This window comes from Argopecten irradians, chromosome 1 (genome assembly GCF_041381155.1).
Source record: "Argopecten irradians isolate NY chromosome 1, Ai_NY, whole genome shotgun sequence".
Taxonomy (NCBI): domain Eukaryota; kingdom Metazoa; phylum Mollusca; class Bivalvia; order Pectinida; family Pectinidae; genus Argopecten; species Argopecten irradians.
In genome coordinates this window covers 48,252,694-48,271,301 of record NC_091134.1, presented here as the reverse complement: position 1 = coordinate 48,271,301, position 18,608 = coordinate 48,252,694, and the positions used below count along the sequence as shown (strand labels likewise).

General features: G+C 35.1%; 1 protein-coding gene across 1 annotated transcript; it reads left to right on the top strand.

Moving 5' to 3' along the window:
* Window positions 1-3,792: 3,792 nt before the first annotated feature.
* Window positions 3,793-14,685, top strand: LOC138330787 (glucose dehydrogenase [FAD, quinone]-like). The gene is made up of 12 exons (XM_069278310.1): window positions 3,793-3,939; window positions 6,331-6,456; window positions 8,336-8,544; window positions 8,748-8,937; window positions 9,813-9,941; window positions 10,181-10,302; window positions 11,059-11,226; window positions 11,376-11,526; window positions 11,782-11,945; window positions 12,663-12,840; window positions 13,232-13,460; window positions 13,845-14,685. Exons 2-12 carry the CDS (start codon window positions 6,333-6,335, stop codon window positions 13,969-13,971), a joined length of 1,791 nt encoding a protein of 596 aa, XP_069134411.1. The 5' UTR covers window positions 3,793-3,939; window positions 6,331-6,332; the 3' UTR covers window positions 13,972-14,685.
* The last annotated feature ends 3,923 nt before the right edge of the window (window positions 14,686-18,608 follow it).

The following is an 18,608-nucleotide window of genomic DNA, read 5'->3' as shown; positions in this document are numbered from 1 at the left end:
GACGTCACTGTTATATTGTATGACATATACACAAAGCCGATCCGGGATCAAATAACTCACCGTTACAATGGATGACATATACACAAAGCCGATCCAGGATCAAATAACTCACCGTTACAATGGATGACATATACACAAAGCCGATCCAGGATCAAATAACTCACCGTTACATTGTATGACATATACACAAAGCCGATCCAGCATCAAAGAACTCACCGTTACATTGTATGACATATACACAAAGCCGACCCGGGATCAAAGAACTCACCGTTACATTGTATGACATATACACAAAGCCGACCCGGGATCAAGAACTCACCGTTACAATGGATGACATATACACATAGCAGACCCGGGATCAAAGACGTCACTGTTATATTGTATGACATATACACAAAGCCGACCCGGGATCAAAGAACTCACCGTTACATTGTATGACATATACACAAAGCCGATCCAGGATCAAAGAACTCACCGTTACATTGTATGACATATACACAAAGCCGACCCGGGATCAAAGAACTCACCGTTACATTGTATGACATATACACAAAGCCGATCCAGGATCAAAGAACTCACCGTTACATTGTTTGACATATACACATAGCAGACCCGGGATCAAAGAACTCACCGTTACATTGTATGACATATACACAAAGCCGACCCGGGATCAAGAACTCATCGTTACAATGGATGACATATACACATAGCCGACCGGGATCAAAGAAGTCATTGTTACATTTGATGACATATGCACACAGCAGACGGGATCAAAGTAAATTGAAATATGGTGCTTATAATTCTGAGTTAATTCCAAACACCAGGGAGTGATATAACTAAGAACCTTGAAACACCGTCCTTTTCTAAAGATAGATCTGGCATAACATTCTTCATCATAGAGACGCGTTTTGTTCCTATACTCATATCGATACACGGGTTTTAATCACGATTCGAAGACAAATTCGGTGATTTTGGAATTGCAAATGATTTTATTTAAATAAAACGTGATACAAGAAGTTGTATTATTCTTTTCGTTTTAATGTAAATTATATTTGAAAAAATGTGTGCTGTAAACTAACTTATTGCCAACTGTGTATTATGTGGGTGGTAACAATTAGCGAAAATAACTAAAAAATAACCGGATAAAAGTGCAATAGGATCTTTTTCCTGTAAATCAAAACATTGTCGTGAAAATGGCGTTGTGCTGGAAAAGAACACAGGTTTCAATTTCAATCTAAAACTATTTTATTGTCAAAGACACAAAGATATGAGACTTCAGATATTGTCTATGTAAGTTATCCCTGCAAAGCATGATAGTAGTAGAAGGTACAAACATTCATTAACGGTGACACATTAACAAACAAAAAGTATCATCTAAAATATTAAAATGAAGGGAGATACAATCAAATTAAATTACACTAGTAATTTCACTCCTCTACAATGCTCTACGATGCGTTACAGTACAAGATGTTACAACTCCTCGTTCAGGGTCAACACAGCATTACCCCTATGTTAGCCAAGCAGGATGTCGGTTATGAAACCTTCGGTGTGATCGAATATCTCGGAATTATAAACGTCTGCAAGTACGTCCCGAGATGTTCCGATCCTAGGTCAGGTATTGGAGCGTACAGTAGAGCATCGTAGTGAAACGAAATTACAAGTCTTATTTGAATTAGATTGAGTAAGGGTGTCCAAAAAACATGTCCCGAATTTGCCGGGTAATAAATTTTGCAATACTAAACGTTTTTTGAAAATTCAAAATGATTTGGAAAGCAGGAGTATCCAAATTTAAGTTAATTGGGTACAAATGTACAGATTACATCGTCATTATGTGTGGTGACGTCGTAATAGAAATTATGACATCATCGATGACGTCACATTTTGATGACTTTCTAGCGCCATAAGGATTCGGGCTGAAGTCATTAAAATCTACAATGCGGTTGGAAAATCCTCTACTTTAGTAAATGAAATTTTATGAAAATGTCACCCAGGTATGCTGTCTATCTCCATGAAGCAGATTTACAGAATTGTGAGGTTATGAGGAATTTCAGGGACATAATCCATCATGTCATCGAAAAGAAGGACACATACCTCGCGCCCATTCTTTAACTGAAAGTTATTGATTTTCTGATTAAATCGCAAAATTATCGAAATATGACTTTCTCTCGATTTTCAATATAAGTATTAACAAAAAGATATTTGTCTGGATTGTTATATATCGTTGTACAGAGAAGATCATTACCTTTCTTATGGTAAATAGATCGAAATCCTCCATCTATCAAATCATTTTTTATAAAGCGTCAAGCTCGGAACATGTTTTTGGGACACCCTGTATGCACTCCAATATGAGCATTACAGGGAACACACAATCAAACCAAAAATAGTAATATTTGGACATATGTTTAATGTGTGTATGGGGCAATTTATGTAGATGTCAAATATGTAAAGACATTTTGAAATTATTTTAGTCAGTTTCTGATAGACTGATTGCAATCTTATGAACATTATGGTCATTTTTAGAGCGGAATTCAACACAAGATCATCCCCCTCCTAAAATTTTTGAAAGATGATACTTCTTTAACAATTTTTACTCACAGTGCATACAACGTTTGCATGTGTCATGGCTGGCTAACTATATATCGTATTGCTATGCACAATGGACATGTGTCGAGATGCTGTTTGACAAAATATGTAAAGAATGTATCTTTGCAGCATCATATTTCGTTCTCTAAATAACCATGTTATTATGCATTCTAGCGTCTATATCAGGCAGCAGGTACTCCCAACATTTCTTTGACCGGATTTGAGTCATTTTAGCCATTACATACAAATGCCGATTATATAACGCAAACATGACATATTATATGGAGATGTTTCAGTTGATACATGTACCAATGCACCACTTCTGTGATATACATATATAGTTGAGCATAGTAAGAAAGATGTGGTCAAGATGAATTATCAAACTTTCGTCAAATCTCTATGTTTACCTCTACATACCATGGTTAAATATTTTCTCAAATTAATGTAATTTTTATTATTGGTTTTCGTCAATACATGCCATACACCAACAGTCAAAAATCAGAATAAGGCACGGTAGACATTTTCTAATATTCATGTTGATTTTCGAGTATGGTCACCCAACATCAAATGAAATGCCTTTTGTCTTACTTATTTCATGGTTTCAAGCAAAATATATGTTAACATATTCTGCAAATATCAAAGAGCCCCCTCCCTTATTAAAAACTTGTATGATAACTATATGATATGAATATAATAAAAATATTTATGAAAGACTCATATGCTGGCATATCAAAGAATAAATAACACAAAAGATGAGTTAACAATAAAAATATTCGCCTATATAAGTAGAAGGCGTTAAAATTGTCTTCATCAATACTGATGTATTTAATATGTTGCACCATATATTACATTTTATTATACAATCCGTGTAATATCCATAGACTTCGCCAATGGAATATTGTTGCATATGGCGCTATTGTAATATCACATGGAACACGTTCTATTGTTGACATGTTGACTGTTGTAGTTTTGTGATATTACGTATTTTAAATCCTTTGTGTTGATTTCATAAGGTTTTTTGCAACTGGTCTTATGTTTCTTATGTTTAAAATTTTGTGCAAAACGACAAGTAAAAAAAAGTTTCATTGGTTGAAAATTATATGTACAAAAGAAAACGACCATCAGGCAAGTTTCGAAAAAAGTTTTTGTGTAATATTTGGACCACGGCACCGCGCCCTTTTTTCAGGGACAAAAACGAGGTGTATCATATGGAAGTGCGCAGTTATCAGACAATGATTGTTATATCTCGGTGGAGCTACCGAGATAACAGGTACAGGGATTTAATACGAGTTCAGTCCTCTCTAGGTCGGCCTAGATAACACATATCGGTGTAAGGCGCTGAATGCTGTGCAACAGGTACGTTTATATAATCAATATGGCTGCACTATATATAAAAACTATGAACACACATCTCACCTATTGAACTCTTCATTCTTAGACTACAGTTGTGTAATGTTACGGAGGTAATTCGTGATATTGTCTGCATTGGGATTGTCTTCTATATTCGGAGCAAAATTAAATAGCACCTCAAACATTGCTGATTAATTTATATTTAAGTATGTCATGATGAGTGACCCAATTTTAGTAATTACATTCACATAGTTGTTTGATGGGGTGTTGGGGAGCGGGTATGAGTAGGGAGAAGCAGGATTGTTTCTCTCGACAACATTTTGTATTTCGATAGACTTTTAAAAGCTGTTTTGATCATAGTTTAAAAAAGTACTACAAAATCAAGACGTAATAGGACAAAATTAATGAAAATCATTCATGGGTGTCGTGTATATATTTAAGGATTGAATCTTGCTTTGGTCGATTTTCATTGGGTGATGTGAAACAAATTGAAAGAACTGCAAAGCAGTTCATGTTGAATTTGTTTCAAGAGCAACTCAATTCATCACCCAATGAAATCGACCAAAGCAAGATTCAATCTTTATATTTCAATTCAATCGTATCAGATTTTTGTTGATTTTTGAGTTTCTGGGCTTGTGCAAGTCTACAACGAAAGACGTAAGAAAATAGAAAATAGTGCGTCATTAGAATACAACTAATTAAAATAAATAGCGCAAATATTACAATTTGTTATAAATATATTGAGAAACAACTTTATTAACAATGTAATCTAGATGAAACATAAAACATTTACAATAGATTAGAAGTGATTACAAAAATGTTCCACCGAAGATGCGGAAGGATAATTTCTAGACTGTATGATACGGTTGTCTCCCGCTTCGATTCAAAATGGAGTCAACGTGACGGGATTGAAACGGAAAGGTTCTATTTATTTATGCAGCCTTTAGCCTTGATACAAGTTAAACAACTGATTAAAGGTAAATCAACACTCATTTTACGTAGTATTTCTTATCGCTGTTTAGACTTCATCATTTGTTTGTAACTGAGACGTTCTAACGTAGTTTCGACACACGTCACACAGGGACATGGAGCATTTTATTTTTCTTCGGTAGGTAATGTTGCTAGACTCGAACAATACACAAGAGTCAGTAAAACGAGCTTTTAAAATTGTTGAAATCTGTGCGTAATATTTGCACTTTAAAAGAACTAAAAAAACCCATCGCTGTTAAGATAATTATGCCAAGGCCAAGTAGGAAGCTACATGTACGCCTTCTTAGACAAAAGTAAATAATGATAAAATATTGTCTTTCGCGAAAACCGATGTTACGATACCCAAGTTCATACCCAAGTTCATGAGCAAATGAATCCGGATTTTTTTAAAAAGTTTCATTGAGTCCATCTTCAGTGTGAAAATTGAAACATATGTACATACATATTTAGCAAGCGAAACGCTCAGATGGTGCAGTAGGTATGACAACATTTCTGATCTTCCCACTGCTATGATATTTGCTTACACGATGGTTTAAAGTTGTATGGTCTATCACTTTCGCTCTTTTTGTCATAGTTAAAACTGTTTAAGTGTTATACACATTTTTCTCCGTTTCTCTGAGTTTTAAACTTTCTAATTTTACCACTTTTTATAAAGTTGCAGCACTGGAAGTATTTTTAATTATAAAATTGAAAAATCTTTTTAACGTGTACACGTGAAAAATAGGCTCGAAAGAGGCCGAATCATTCCGAACTCTTCCGAACATCGTCGCGACAATCTCGAAGTAACACGAGAGTTGTGAAACCAAGAGAAATGTCAACTATATGTAGTAAACAAAAATTGTGGTCGACCTCAGCAGACTGGATCTACAAAGAAAATAATGCTCGCACATTACAATATTTGATACACTCATTATTGAATTACGGCAATGTGTGAATTAGATGTTTCAAATACTCGTTCTATGGACATATACCAGCACGATTTGCTCATATTAGCCAGAAGGAAAACGTAAACAAACACATGTGCGCTTACGCTAGTTACCTGGATCACCACGTGCAGGACGTGTGGACGTCAGTCACGTGATACGATTCGGAATTCCGACAAAACCCGAAGGTACTGAACAAAGCGGTGATTGAAGGCGTTTTATTCAAAACCAGGAATATATGATCCCTAGATTTCGGCTCTCTTATAGGCTGACATATGGTTTTGGGGAGCTAAATCATCAAGATACATGTCCATGTTCAAATATCAAATGTTAAAACGACATATCGTTTCAGTGAAAATTACAAGAAATACAACTTTAAATGATTAGATGATAATTATTAAAATGGTTTATTACATATCTTTGAAATTTCGTAGTAAAATCAACTATGAAAATGTCACCCCCTTGTTCCTTAATTTTATTTCAGATATGGGCAGCTATGTTAATGCGTTTTGTGTAGCTGTTGTGGGCTCTCTCTTGTATTTGTATTCTCCTGGGAGTCGCCATCAGGACTTTCCCGTGAAACTTAACGAAACTTACGACTACATCATCGGTAAGTACATGTACACTAGAGCGGCCATAACATTTATAATATCATATACATGGATGTGTCAAACTTAAATACCCCACACTTGGTTCTCCAAACGTCATCATATGTCAATTACCTTGAATAACAAAATATCAGTTATCATTTCAAAAAATAATGACGACAAATAATCACGGATCATTAAAATAGTACTTTTTATATATGATCCAGACTTGTTTATCCTAGGGAACATTATAGATATGTTATATACATCCTGGTTTAATTAACTTTATTTTCGCACTGCTGGAGGGAACTTTGATTTGTGGTCACACGAAAACTAAACAAATTATCATATTTTGTCAGCACTTGTACGTTATCTGTTGAAACAAATGTGTTCATTGTTTTCTTCTCTATTTAAATACAATTAGAACCCCACCATTCCTTAAAAAATGTTTGGTGGACAAAAGATGTGATATCCACGTTGCCATATCGAAACTTTTACATAGGAAAATTTTTTGACCTGGATGTACATTACAACTTCTCCTGAAATTCAATCCGGAATTTCAGGTCAAAGGACTTTTCATGTGGGTTTCAGCGCACTGTCAGGTCAAGTTCTTGAATTGAGTTGTATGTTCTTTTCAGGTAAATGAAATAGTTTGCCTATGAATCTCATATCTTGAGATTAGCAAATATAAGAAATTCATTTAAACGTTGCTACTGAAATAGAGTTTTCTGTATTGAAATATTGCTAAAACTGAGCGGACAGTAGATGATGTAGAATTGGTTTTAAAAAGAGAAAAAAAATTGTAGAGAAATGTTACTGTCACTACATTCACCACTGGACTATCTAATAGTTAATATGAAGGCAGATCATGAAAAAAGCACCGATCAATCACAGACATTCAGTAACTTCTTTTGAAGATTTTAGACAGCGATGCCCGCCTTCAAAGCCACAAAATCAACAACAGTGCACTGTTAGATGTATGTGTTATATTGATGAACATCAAAGGGTCGAATTAACAGCACATTTATTGTCTAAACAGAGCCTTCAGTTTTAAATCCAGAAGTGGACATTTCGACAGTATTAATAACCCATTGGATGTCGAGCATTGTAATCGATATACTTTCTTATGAATAAGGAATATGTGTAGCAAAAGAGGCATGCTCCCTAAGATAATATGACGAGTTACGGGATGCGATTCAGCTGATAACATACACTATTAAAAAGGGAACAAAGGTATAATATTAAAATACAGCGGAGTATGTATATAAAAACATTAAATTTTATATATGTCAGACGTTGTTCAAAGTGCTAAAGCATACACAATTGACTTCATGTTACTGCATAACGAATGTAGCTAAAAGCTCAGGTATGGAATTTAATTCAGGCTCTAGTTGTTTTATCTACACTTGTGGGTAGGTTTTGATTGTGACGTCATGTGTTTCAGAGAGTAACGTCATACTTTTAAGGGAAAATGAAGTTCCGGTCACAAAATAATTATGACATCAAAATGGATAACTAAAATGGATAAAGGGAGGTAACTTAGTAAAATGCAAGGAAAGAATAAAATCCATATAGCACTGGATGTAATCTATCAGGCAGGCAGTAACCAGTGAATCGGCCTATGTCCAGGATTACTGATAGTATTCATTTGATGTTCAGTACGATATCTGTTATAATAAATCAAGACATGTAGTTACTGAAACAGGAAATATGATAACGGTTTGGCACCATTGCGGTGTTAAATTATTTTGGATTACCTTATATTGCGTCTAATAATTTCAGTTTCCGCTTCCTAAAAGTATTTCATCATTCAATGATTTTCTTATTACTTAGTCAGTCAAAGCTTTTAAATCATGTAAGGATTTTATAAACATAGAATTACAATAAAAATGAACATTTTAGTTGGGTCAGGATCGTCCGGGTCTGTTCTTGCTGGCCGTCTCTCAGAAAAGCCAACCAATGACGTACTGCTGCTTGAGGCAGGGGGTTCTGACGAGGAAAACCCTCACGTTCGGGTCCCGGGGGAATACATGATGATACTGGAGTCAGAAAATGACTGGAATTACCCTACTGAACCACAAAAGCATGCCTGTTTCGCTCTCAAACAACAGGTATGTTGACGTAGATTTTACCTGGATGGTTGTGGCCGTCATTATTATACGTTTATCGTTGTACCTTGTCTATGGTATACGTCTAGATTAACTTAGTGTATATCTCAAACTGGCTGAAATGACTATAATTTCATTCTGTGTGTCATTATTCTTCAGTTTACAGAGTAATTCAAAAGAAAAAAAGTATGTTTGCTTGTTTATAGGCAGTTATTTGGCCACGCGGAAAGATTCTTGGAGGAAGTAGTTCCGCCAATTGGTTGACATTTGTTCGAGGCAACCGGCACGATTATGATAACTGGGCAAACGATGGTTGTGAAGGCTGGAGCTACAAAGATGTCCTCCCGTACTTTCGAAAAATAGAAGATGTTCAGAGTGAAGGACTCAAGGATCCGGGTAGATTGACTATTTGTTCAGATTTATCTCCCAATGAAACATGAAGTATTTCTTTGCCAAAACGATCATAGATAAATAAACATTATCGCTGATATTGTCATGACACCTTTTAAATACAATACATTATGAATATATATCAATGTAAACGTTTGGTTTTATTTGGCGTATTAGGCTTAACGTCATAGTAATGTTTCCTGTTAAGGTCGTTTAAGGACGGACTACCCTGTGTTGATGTTTCAAAATTGTTTTAGTAGGCTGCGGTTCATTCATATTGTGTCTCCTTGTAATAGGAGAACTTATGCCCTTGTTATAGTGCTATATCAATGAAGCATGCCGCCAATGATACCAATCAACACATCTCAGTCGGTAACATAATGCAGACAATGGACAAAACAGTCGTCCAACTCCCTTTACGTTGAACGCGAAACGGGAGCAGAAACTACCACTTTTGTAGACTATGGGATGTCTTGGCCACGGCCAAGAGATAGTACCTACAGTCTTCCTCACATAGACGATCGCTCAATTGAGGACTAAAATTGAGTCGGTATCACTGGAGACTTTCGGGAACACAGAAAAGTAAGATCCCAATTTTAGTCGCCTTTTCAGAAAGTGCAATAGGGTTACAGGTATAATTCTAACACCCTACCTGGAGGATCAAAAATAATTAATAACGCCGTGATCGAATTTGTAGCATGAAATTTTGTGTTTAAGTAACTGTAGGGTTGCACATATGAGGCTTTTACAGTTTGAGTCAGCTAAAGTGCCCTCGAGTTGCATGCATATCATAACTCATTCAATTTCATTAAACATTACAAAAAAGCAAATAAATTTAGCATCAGTCAAATCGTATTTAATTTTGTTTATTTCTAACTAAGACTACCGTGGGGTTGGTGGACCTGTGCCGATCACTCAGCCAAACACAACACCAATGCAGGCATTGTATCTTAAGGCGGGGCAGGACCTTGGGTACAACGTCGTAGACTGCAATGGAGCAGACCAGATTGGTAAGAGGTTTTGGTTCTGGTCGTTTCTGTAAAACAAATATAAAACTTTCTAGTATTTTGTAAAGCAATGAGCAATGGTTTTATTGTTTAACGCTAAAATTAAACTACCGCTAAAATAGGTATGTTTACAGTATGTTGTATCAAAGTCATGGAAGTTTTTTTTACGTTGAAAATTTTAAAAAGGCGAGTTTTAAGTAAGACAACAAATGATCAGAATAAGAACATGACGCACCTTTCAGGGTTTTCATGGATTCAGTCCAACATAAAGAATGGGGAGCGTTGGAATAACTACAGAGCATTTGTGAAGCCTCATATTAATAGACCAAATCTACATGTCAGTCCTAACTCCTTTACAACTAAGGTTAGTATCCCAAAAGGCTGCACAATCCTTAAAACATCAATGGTAAATCATACTTCCGGTTATTGTTTAGTCTGTCAGTGTTAAATCATTCTAATAGACACACGGTATGGAATCCTCAAACGGACTAAACTGTAAAGAGCAATTAAATACTGCAAAATTTTATGATTTATTGAATTATTTTCAAAATGTCGAATCGAAGGTCTTGCTTCTACCTGTTCATATTTTAGGCATTATGCTAAACCTCTTCTATTCTAAGTTTAAGTAACTGTACATATGTATCTGTGACTTAGTATCGCTGTAATTGCAATATCATTTTTGATGTGCCTTTATTTTGTATGCATATTGTACATTACTGGAAGAGAAAAAAAAATCTCATTTTAGAAGGCAAAAATTAAAAATAAAGTTTGCTCGGACACAAGGCTAGACAATTAGGTACAGGGAACAATATCTTATAAACATAATGTGGACATTTGGTGATACAACTACATTATCATAATATCATCAAACATAGTACTTGTGTACGACCTTCGCCGTTCTATCCACATACATACATTGTATATAAGTAAGAATTATTCTATTGACGTAATAATTATAACTGAAATTAATACCGTGAATATCATTATAAATGTATTATCTATTAGTACAATTACAGGATTGATATGAGGTTGCACTATTTCATCATATGAATTATCAATTATTTCATTAATGATTATAAAACAGGTGAAATGTAATAAATATGAACTTATGCAATTACAGGTCTTAATAAAGAATAAGAAGGCAATTGGAATTGAGTACATTAAAAATGGAAGGAAGAAAACGGTACTTGCGCGGAAGGAAGTAATTCTATCTGCTGGCAGCGTGAACAGCCCACAGCTACTGATGTTGTCTGGTATTGGACCGAAAGAACACCTCGAAAAACTAGGGGTATGCCATCGTACATTTTAATAATATATGATATCGCAATTCTAAACTAGTTACCCCTTCTACACACAACAGTTCAAATAAGGAGTATATAGAAAGTCTAGAATGTCGTTATGATTAGCGTTGAATCAAACATATGGTTTTCCTTTTAGATCCCAGTTGAGGCTGATCTGCCTGTTGGTGAAAACCTAGAAGATCACGCCTTAATCCCACTGACATTTCCTATCAACATTACCGGTCCTATTACTTTAGCGTCACTGACATCCTGGTGGACGCGTCTACAGTACAGTGTCCTCAGAACTGGTAATCCATCCTTGTTGTATAATACCATTGATATTTTATTTTAATTTACTTCAGTCACCCAGAGGCTGTAACACCTAAAAGTATCAGGGAATAGAAAATATCGGAAATCATTCTGTAGGTATTTATAGGTATCTTACCTGAATCAATGGCAAGTACTGTACAAATAAACCAATGAACTATCAATACGATCTTTAAGCGAAGACATTGACAGATGTTTAGATCACAACGCTTGCTTGTTTCGCTCTTTCATTTCAGGATACATGTCCGCTACACTCGCTGAAGGGCTAGCGTTTCTATATAACGATTCAAACTTAAAAAGCGACGCCGGTCGGAGCTCGGACATCCAAATTCATTTCCATAGTGCGCATATATTCCCTCCAAGCATGAAAGGAATCGTCAAATTTAACTATAGAGATGAGGTAAGTCTAATGGTTCATATCATATTTCATAACCTTGTAGAGTATGTTTGAGCATTATTCTTAATATCTTTATTTTTGTGGTTATGAAGTCACAGACAAAAAACGAAAAGACATTCTTCAAAAGAATGTCCGTCCGTTTTTGTCTATGACTTAATAACCACAAATTATATTCAAATAACTCACTCAGGTACTAATCAGATATAAATTTCCGTTATTTTACTTACTTTTACGATATACCATATTGAGTTGTGGCGCAGTGATATTTTATCCAATAATTCAGTTTGGCCAACGACTGTGCAGCTTTTAAAATTCCCCGCGAAACTTTTTTGTATATATGGCGATATTATACATGAAACACAATTCTTTCGATCGATGGAAAAATAACCTCAAAGATCTCGCTAATAGAAATGAGTGTAACATATGGAATTATGTTATTATTGTATAACTTTGTAGAGTTTATCATTTTAAAATCCCCTTTAGTCACTAAGAGTTATCTTTTCTTGAACACTGACCGAAGTTTGTGACAAATCATTGGTATAAAAGTAAACTGATGACGTAATCATTGATGGATTCACCAACACCATTCCAGATCTATCTATATCTCTATATCCTACATGTACTTGATGTCGGTATAATTAGAAGACAGCCAAAACCTGAGGAACATGATAACAATATCGGTTTGATGAGAACCTGTACTTGGCGTTTTTTAATGGCCAGGTTGACGATAAGATATTTACGTTACGAGAAGACGTGATGTCCACTACATTTTATCCCATACTTCTCCATCCCAAAAGTAAAGGGACGATTCGGCTTAAGTCGACGGATCCGTTTGATTACCCGGAAATCGATCCACACTACTTGGAACACCCCGATGATGTCAAAACACTGATTTCTGGTAAGTATCAATTCTAGTGGTTACTTGGTAGGATTCGATTGCGGTCTCCTAGAAGGAGGGAAGAATGGCAGCTCCCTGCTAACGAGCGGAAATCACTCGTATACTTTTGTTCTTTTTTACTGAACCATGTGATAGAATGTTATTCCATTTAATTTTAAACATTTTTTTTTCTAGTTACAATTTGGACAAAGTTACTTGCATAGATAGATGTCGAGTGTAACTACGTATACTAACACACACGTTTTGAGTTTAGTGTGAATATATATGTAGTTGTTTAATGCTGTTTTCAAATGAATTATTGTTTGCTTATGTTTTGGAATTATATGTAAGGTTATGAAGGAATGCTGTATTAGCTATGTTTATGGTGACGTTTTAATGTATTTCTTTGTAGGAATACGCATTGTGGAGAAATTAGTAGAAACGAAGACAATGCAATCAATCGGCATGGATGTCAACTTCAAATCGCCATTTTATCACCTGTGCTCTCAGCACGAGTTTCGATCGGACAGTTTCTGGGAGTGTTACATCAGACAATACACCCTCACATGCTTCCATCCTACCTCAACGTGTAGAATGGGGGCCAGGGACGATCCTACAGCGGTGGTGGACACCAAACTAAGGTAGAGGATTGTGATAGATAAAACTAGTTCTGGGATGATAACCTACGAGTAATTTTTTTACACGAATGTGTTATATTAACATAAAAAAGTAATGATGTACTATACATTTTACCTCATCAAAACGACCAAACACAGTTAACATTAAAGATATTATATCTGTATTGAACGATTGAAGACAATTCAAAACTATGAAAAATTCGTATAAAGATATTTTAACATAATACAGTAAAATGTAATGAGTAATTATACTATCTGAGACTATCCAAGTAACCTTTGTAAGTAATAGCGAACATTTAAATGTAATTTTCTATCATAGATATTCGAAACGAATTACAGAAAAAACCCTTCTTACACGTGGATTAATTATGGTCTATTAAATTTCAGAGTGAAGGGCATTTCTGGTCTACGTGTCGTTGACGCTTCAGTGATGAGAAGTGTTCCCGCAGGCAACACAAACGGTCCGGCGACGATGATTGGAGAGAAGGCTGCTGATATTATCCTGAATGAATAGATCACGTGACCAATAAACGACAGAGCAAACTCCCTTAATGTTTCGCGCTTCTTAAAGTGTCTTATCGCACATCAGCGACGTGATCATTCTCTTTAATTACAATTCGTAGAGAACATTCCATAAATATAGTTTAGGAAATATATATATATACTTTTACATCAAAACAAAACCGAAGAACAATCATCGTATACGAAGATGTTATACGTCTTAAATGTGTTTATATGTGGATTGATTTCCTTTGAAAGCTCTGTTGTGAATACTCTTGAATACTTTCTTTTGTAATGTAGAGTCTGTTGAACTTTTTTTGTGTAACGAAAGTTTCTACACATTGTATATTTCACGCTATATCAAATCGATCTCTTTTACTTGTATGGGTATTTGTGCATTTTCTGCATCGGGGTATTTGTAATACCGTGTTCATATAGTTTGCCGTGTTTCATTGAAACGTGAAAGACGATATGCAATAGCTGTCGTGTCTGATACTTGCTTCCCCATCACATTCTTAAAAAGCAAATCGGGGAAAAATATTCAGGATACCAACAATCGAGTTGTTGAGTTTTTACATTTTGTATCAAAAGAGGACAGGCTTAAGGAGTATCCTGAGGAGTATTACCAAACCCAGTATGCATACATTAATGTTTCAGTGGAGTTATGTTACTAACACTGTATGATAATAGGGTGATTAAAATGTAACATAGTATACCGTAAAAACTGTGACATGTGTCGTGTTGAATATCTAGTATAAATACATGTATATTTCAGTGTAAAACTGTCTGTCATGGATTGTGCTCACAATTCAAAGGTGTTCCAGTATACATAGCCTTTGAAACGTACAACATGTAAGAAAATATTAGGAGACTTGGAGTCATTGGATCATTCGCATTACTAAAGTTCAATGATTAAGTGTTTTCTTTGGAGGAAGTTATTTCTATCTTAAGGTACCATCAATTCCTATCAGTTTTCTCCATTCAATTATATTCGGTAGATATATATTAGAAATACATTATGACGAGCACGCTTTTAACAAATGATTACACATACGATTATTTTATTATTTTTCATCCCCCGTCCAATTCCTATATGTCGTTCTAGATCACAGGTGTGGCTGATCAGTTAATGGGTGCGATTATATACTATATCATTGTCTGTGATTTCCATTGTTGTTTTTAATTATCAAAACAGTACGTATGTACCGATTGATCATCGTCTTTCTTCAAACCATAGTTTTACACGGAATGACTGATTTAAAGCGCAGATGAAATGGTTAATCGCCTTTGAACCAGGAAACCCAAGACGGGATGATTTTAAACTCTACGCACATATACATATGTATAGACGGGTCTTTCAGAGTATTTCAGATGTGCGAGAAAAATATATTTGCCTGTAAGTGATCGAGATCGGGTATCTCAGTCTCGGGCTTTTTGTAACATCTCAACCTCAGCTAACGCCTCGGTTGGGATTATGTTACTAAATCTTAGCCCTCGACTGAGATAAACCGATCTCGATCACTTACAGGTAACTGATTTTATTAGTCTCCATCATGTGTAGCCAGTCTGTAGTACAATATTACTGTTTTCTTTGATTTTTTTCATTTCATATCTTTATAATACATACACGTATTTATTTGCACTTTAATTAAATACTTCTACATCCGGCGAAGTAGATCATGCAACGTGATTATACGGGTTCACATTGGACACTCACACTAGTCGGACAACAAACGACCGACTACGATTCTACACTGCACACATGTTTCCACCAATCATAGAATGGTTTGTTAAAGTGCAAAACGATAAGGTAAACACTGGTGTAATTAGCAAATAGAATGCCCTTTTTCCTGGTACAGTATAGAAATAATTTCAAAATGTGAAGAAACTACAATATGTATCAACTTTTGTTGAAATCATGGAGATTTTCGGTTTACATACTTTGGTTTCTTGTCTAGATAAATGAAATTATAAACAAATGAGATCATTGTTACCATTCATAAGCTGTTAAATTTACATTGGTTGGTATAACGTCAGGCCATTGAAATTAAATAGGTAGAGGAACGCTGAAGTACCGGTGAAAAACAACCGACCTGCAGTCAGTACCTGACAATTACTCCACATAGGATTCGAACTCTCGAATCACTGGTGGAGGGCTATGGTACTATGCCGGGAACTTTTGTGCTTAACCTTTACAATACATGACTATACTTTCATCTTCCGTAATTCAGGACTATTTTATAAACGATTGTTTTAAGATTAATTAACAATGACAGCTTACTAATTTCTACACCCCGAAGAGCTCGATTTAGAGAAATAAACGCAAAAATGTCTTATACTAAAAAGAAGTCACCGTTTTTCTAGTACGAATGGTAACAAATAATACAAAATGTTATCATTTTTGTTACTTTCCTTTAGGTCTTATTAGTAAGAAAATACAATAAGATTATTTCGACATGAAATTAAGTTATTTATAGCGAGTTTAAATACTTATTATCATATACTGTAGAAAGTACCAGGTTTTTGTTTTGACCCCAATCTTATCCTCACTTGACACGTAGATTGTATAGACTATTTTAGCCATAGTTAAGTAGTCGACATAATCTGCCCATTTCTTTGCGTCAGTTAATAACTTCAGCCGTTGCCTATCGCATAACACAATAGTTTTCTTTCATAACAGGCAAATCCAGCTCTGATCTTTTGATCTTAGTAGATTAATAACAATACCCAGCAGGTTCATTTTTATAATTTTATAATATGTATATTAGAAGGTAGCTCTGTAATTCATTTACAGTGCAGAATTATATCCGTGTATCGAAATATTCATACATTAATGATTTATTATTTCAAGTCTAACCCAATGAATATTCGAAGGGGATACACTACATGCATAATGGTTATTTTTGGAGGACCGACGGTTCTTATCTCGCTATTTAAGGCCCAATTACTACATATTAAGATAAAGTTCAAATTGCCTTACAGTATCATATCTTCTAACGTGAGACTTTGAGTCTTATTAAGGCCTACCTTAACTATTGCCCATGCCTTCACAATGCCTTTAAATAGTGACTGTGTGATAATATTAAATGAAAATAGCCCTTTTATACCTTTTTGAAACAATGAAAAAAGTGGCGTACCAATACTGAAAGTCTTGATGATTATTTCACGAAATTAATCTTTTTCTGTTATAATGTGATCGGGTGGGGTGTGTTGCTTGGTGTCTTTGGCGGCATGCTTCAGTGATATAGCACTATAGAAAGGGCAACAGTTCCAATATACAAGACGACACAACACGAAAATACCGGAGTCTCCAAAAACACGCACCTCGCACATCACACACGCTACACACTGCATACATGGGCAACAAATTTAAAGTTGATATTCTGATTCAAAAATATACATCAGGCTTCTTGTCATGGCCTAGTGTATGGTTAGAGATACTATCGTGGCCTAGTGTATGGTTAGATATATTATCATTGACTAGTGTATGGTTAGATATATTATCATGGCCTAGTGTAAGGTTAGATATATTATCATGGACTAGTGTATGGTAAGAGATATTATCATAGACTAGTGTATGGGTAGAGATATTATCACGGACTAGTGTATGGTTAGAGATATTATCATGGCCTAGTGTATACATATGGTAAGAGATATTATCACGGACTAGTGTATGGTCAGAGATATTATCATGGCCTAGTGTATGGTTAGATATATTATCATGGCCTAGTGTAAGGTTAGAGATATTATCATGGACTAGTGTAAGGTTAGAGATATTATCATGGACTAGTGTAAGGTTAGAGATATTATCATTGACTAGTGTAAGGTTAGAGATATTATCATTGACTAGTGTAAGGTTAGAGATATTATCATTGACTAGTGTAAGGTTAGAGATATTATCATTGACTAGTGTAAGGTTAGAGATATTATCATTGACTAGTGTAAGGTTAGAGATATTATCATTGACTAGTGTAAGGTTAGAGATATTATCATTGACTAGTGTAAGGTTAGAGATATTATCATTGACTAGTGTAAGGTTAGATATATTATATGGCCTAGTGTAGGTTAGAGATATTATGTAGTGTAAGGTTAGAGATATTATCATTGACTAGTGTAAGGTTAGAGATATTATCATTGACTAGTGTAAGGTTAGAGATATTATCATTGACTAGTGTATGGTTAGAGATATTATCATGGACTAGTGTATGGTCAGAGATATTATCATGGACTAGTGTATGGTTAGAGATGTTATCACGGACTAGTGTATGGTTAGAGATATTATCACGGACTAGTGCATGGTTAAATATATTATCATGGCCTAGTGTAAGGTTAGAGATATTATCATGGACTAGTGTATCGTGAGAGATGTTATCATGGACTAGTGTATGGTCAGAGATATGATCATGGACTAGTGTAAGGTTAGAGATATTATCATGGCCTAATGTAAGGTTAGAGATATTATCATGGACTAATGTAAGGTTAGAGATATTATCATGGACTAGTGTATGGTCAGAGATATTATCACGGACTAGTGTATCGTGAGAGATGTTATCATGGACTAGTGTATGGTCAGAGATATGATCATGGACTAGTGTATGGTTAGATATATTATCATGGACTAGTGTATGGTCAGAGATATTATCACGGACT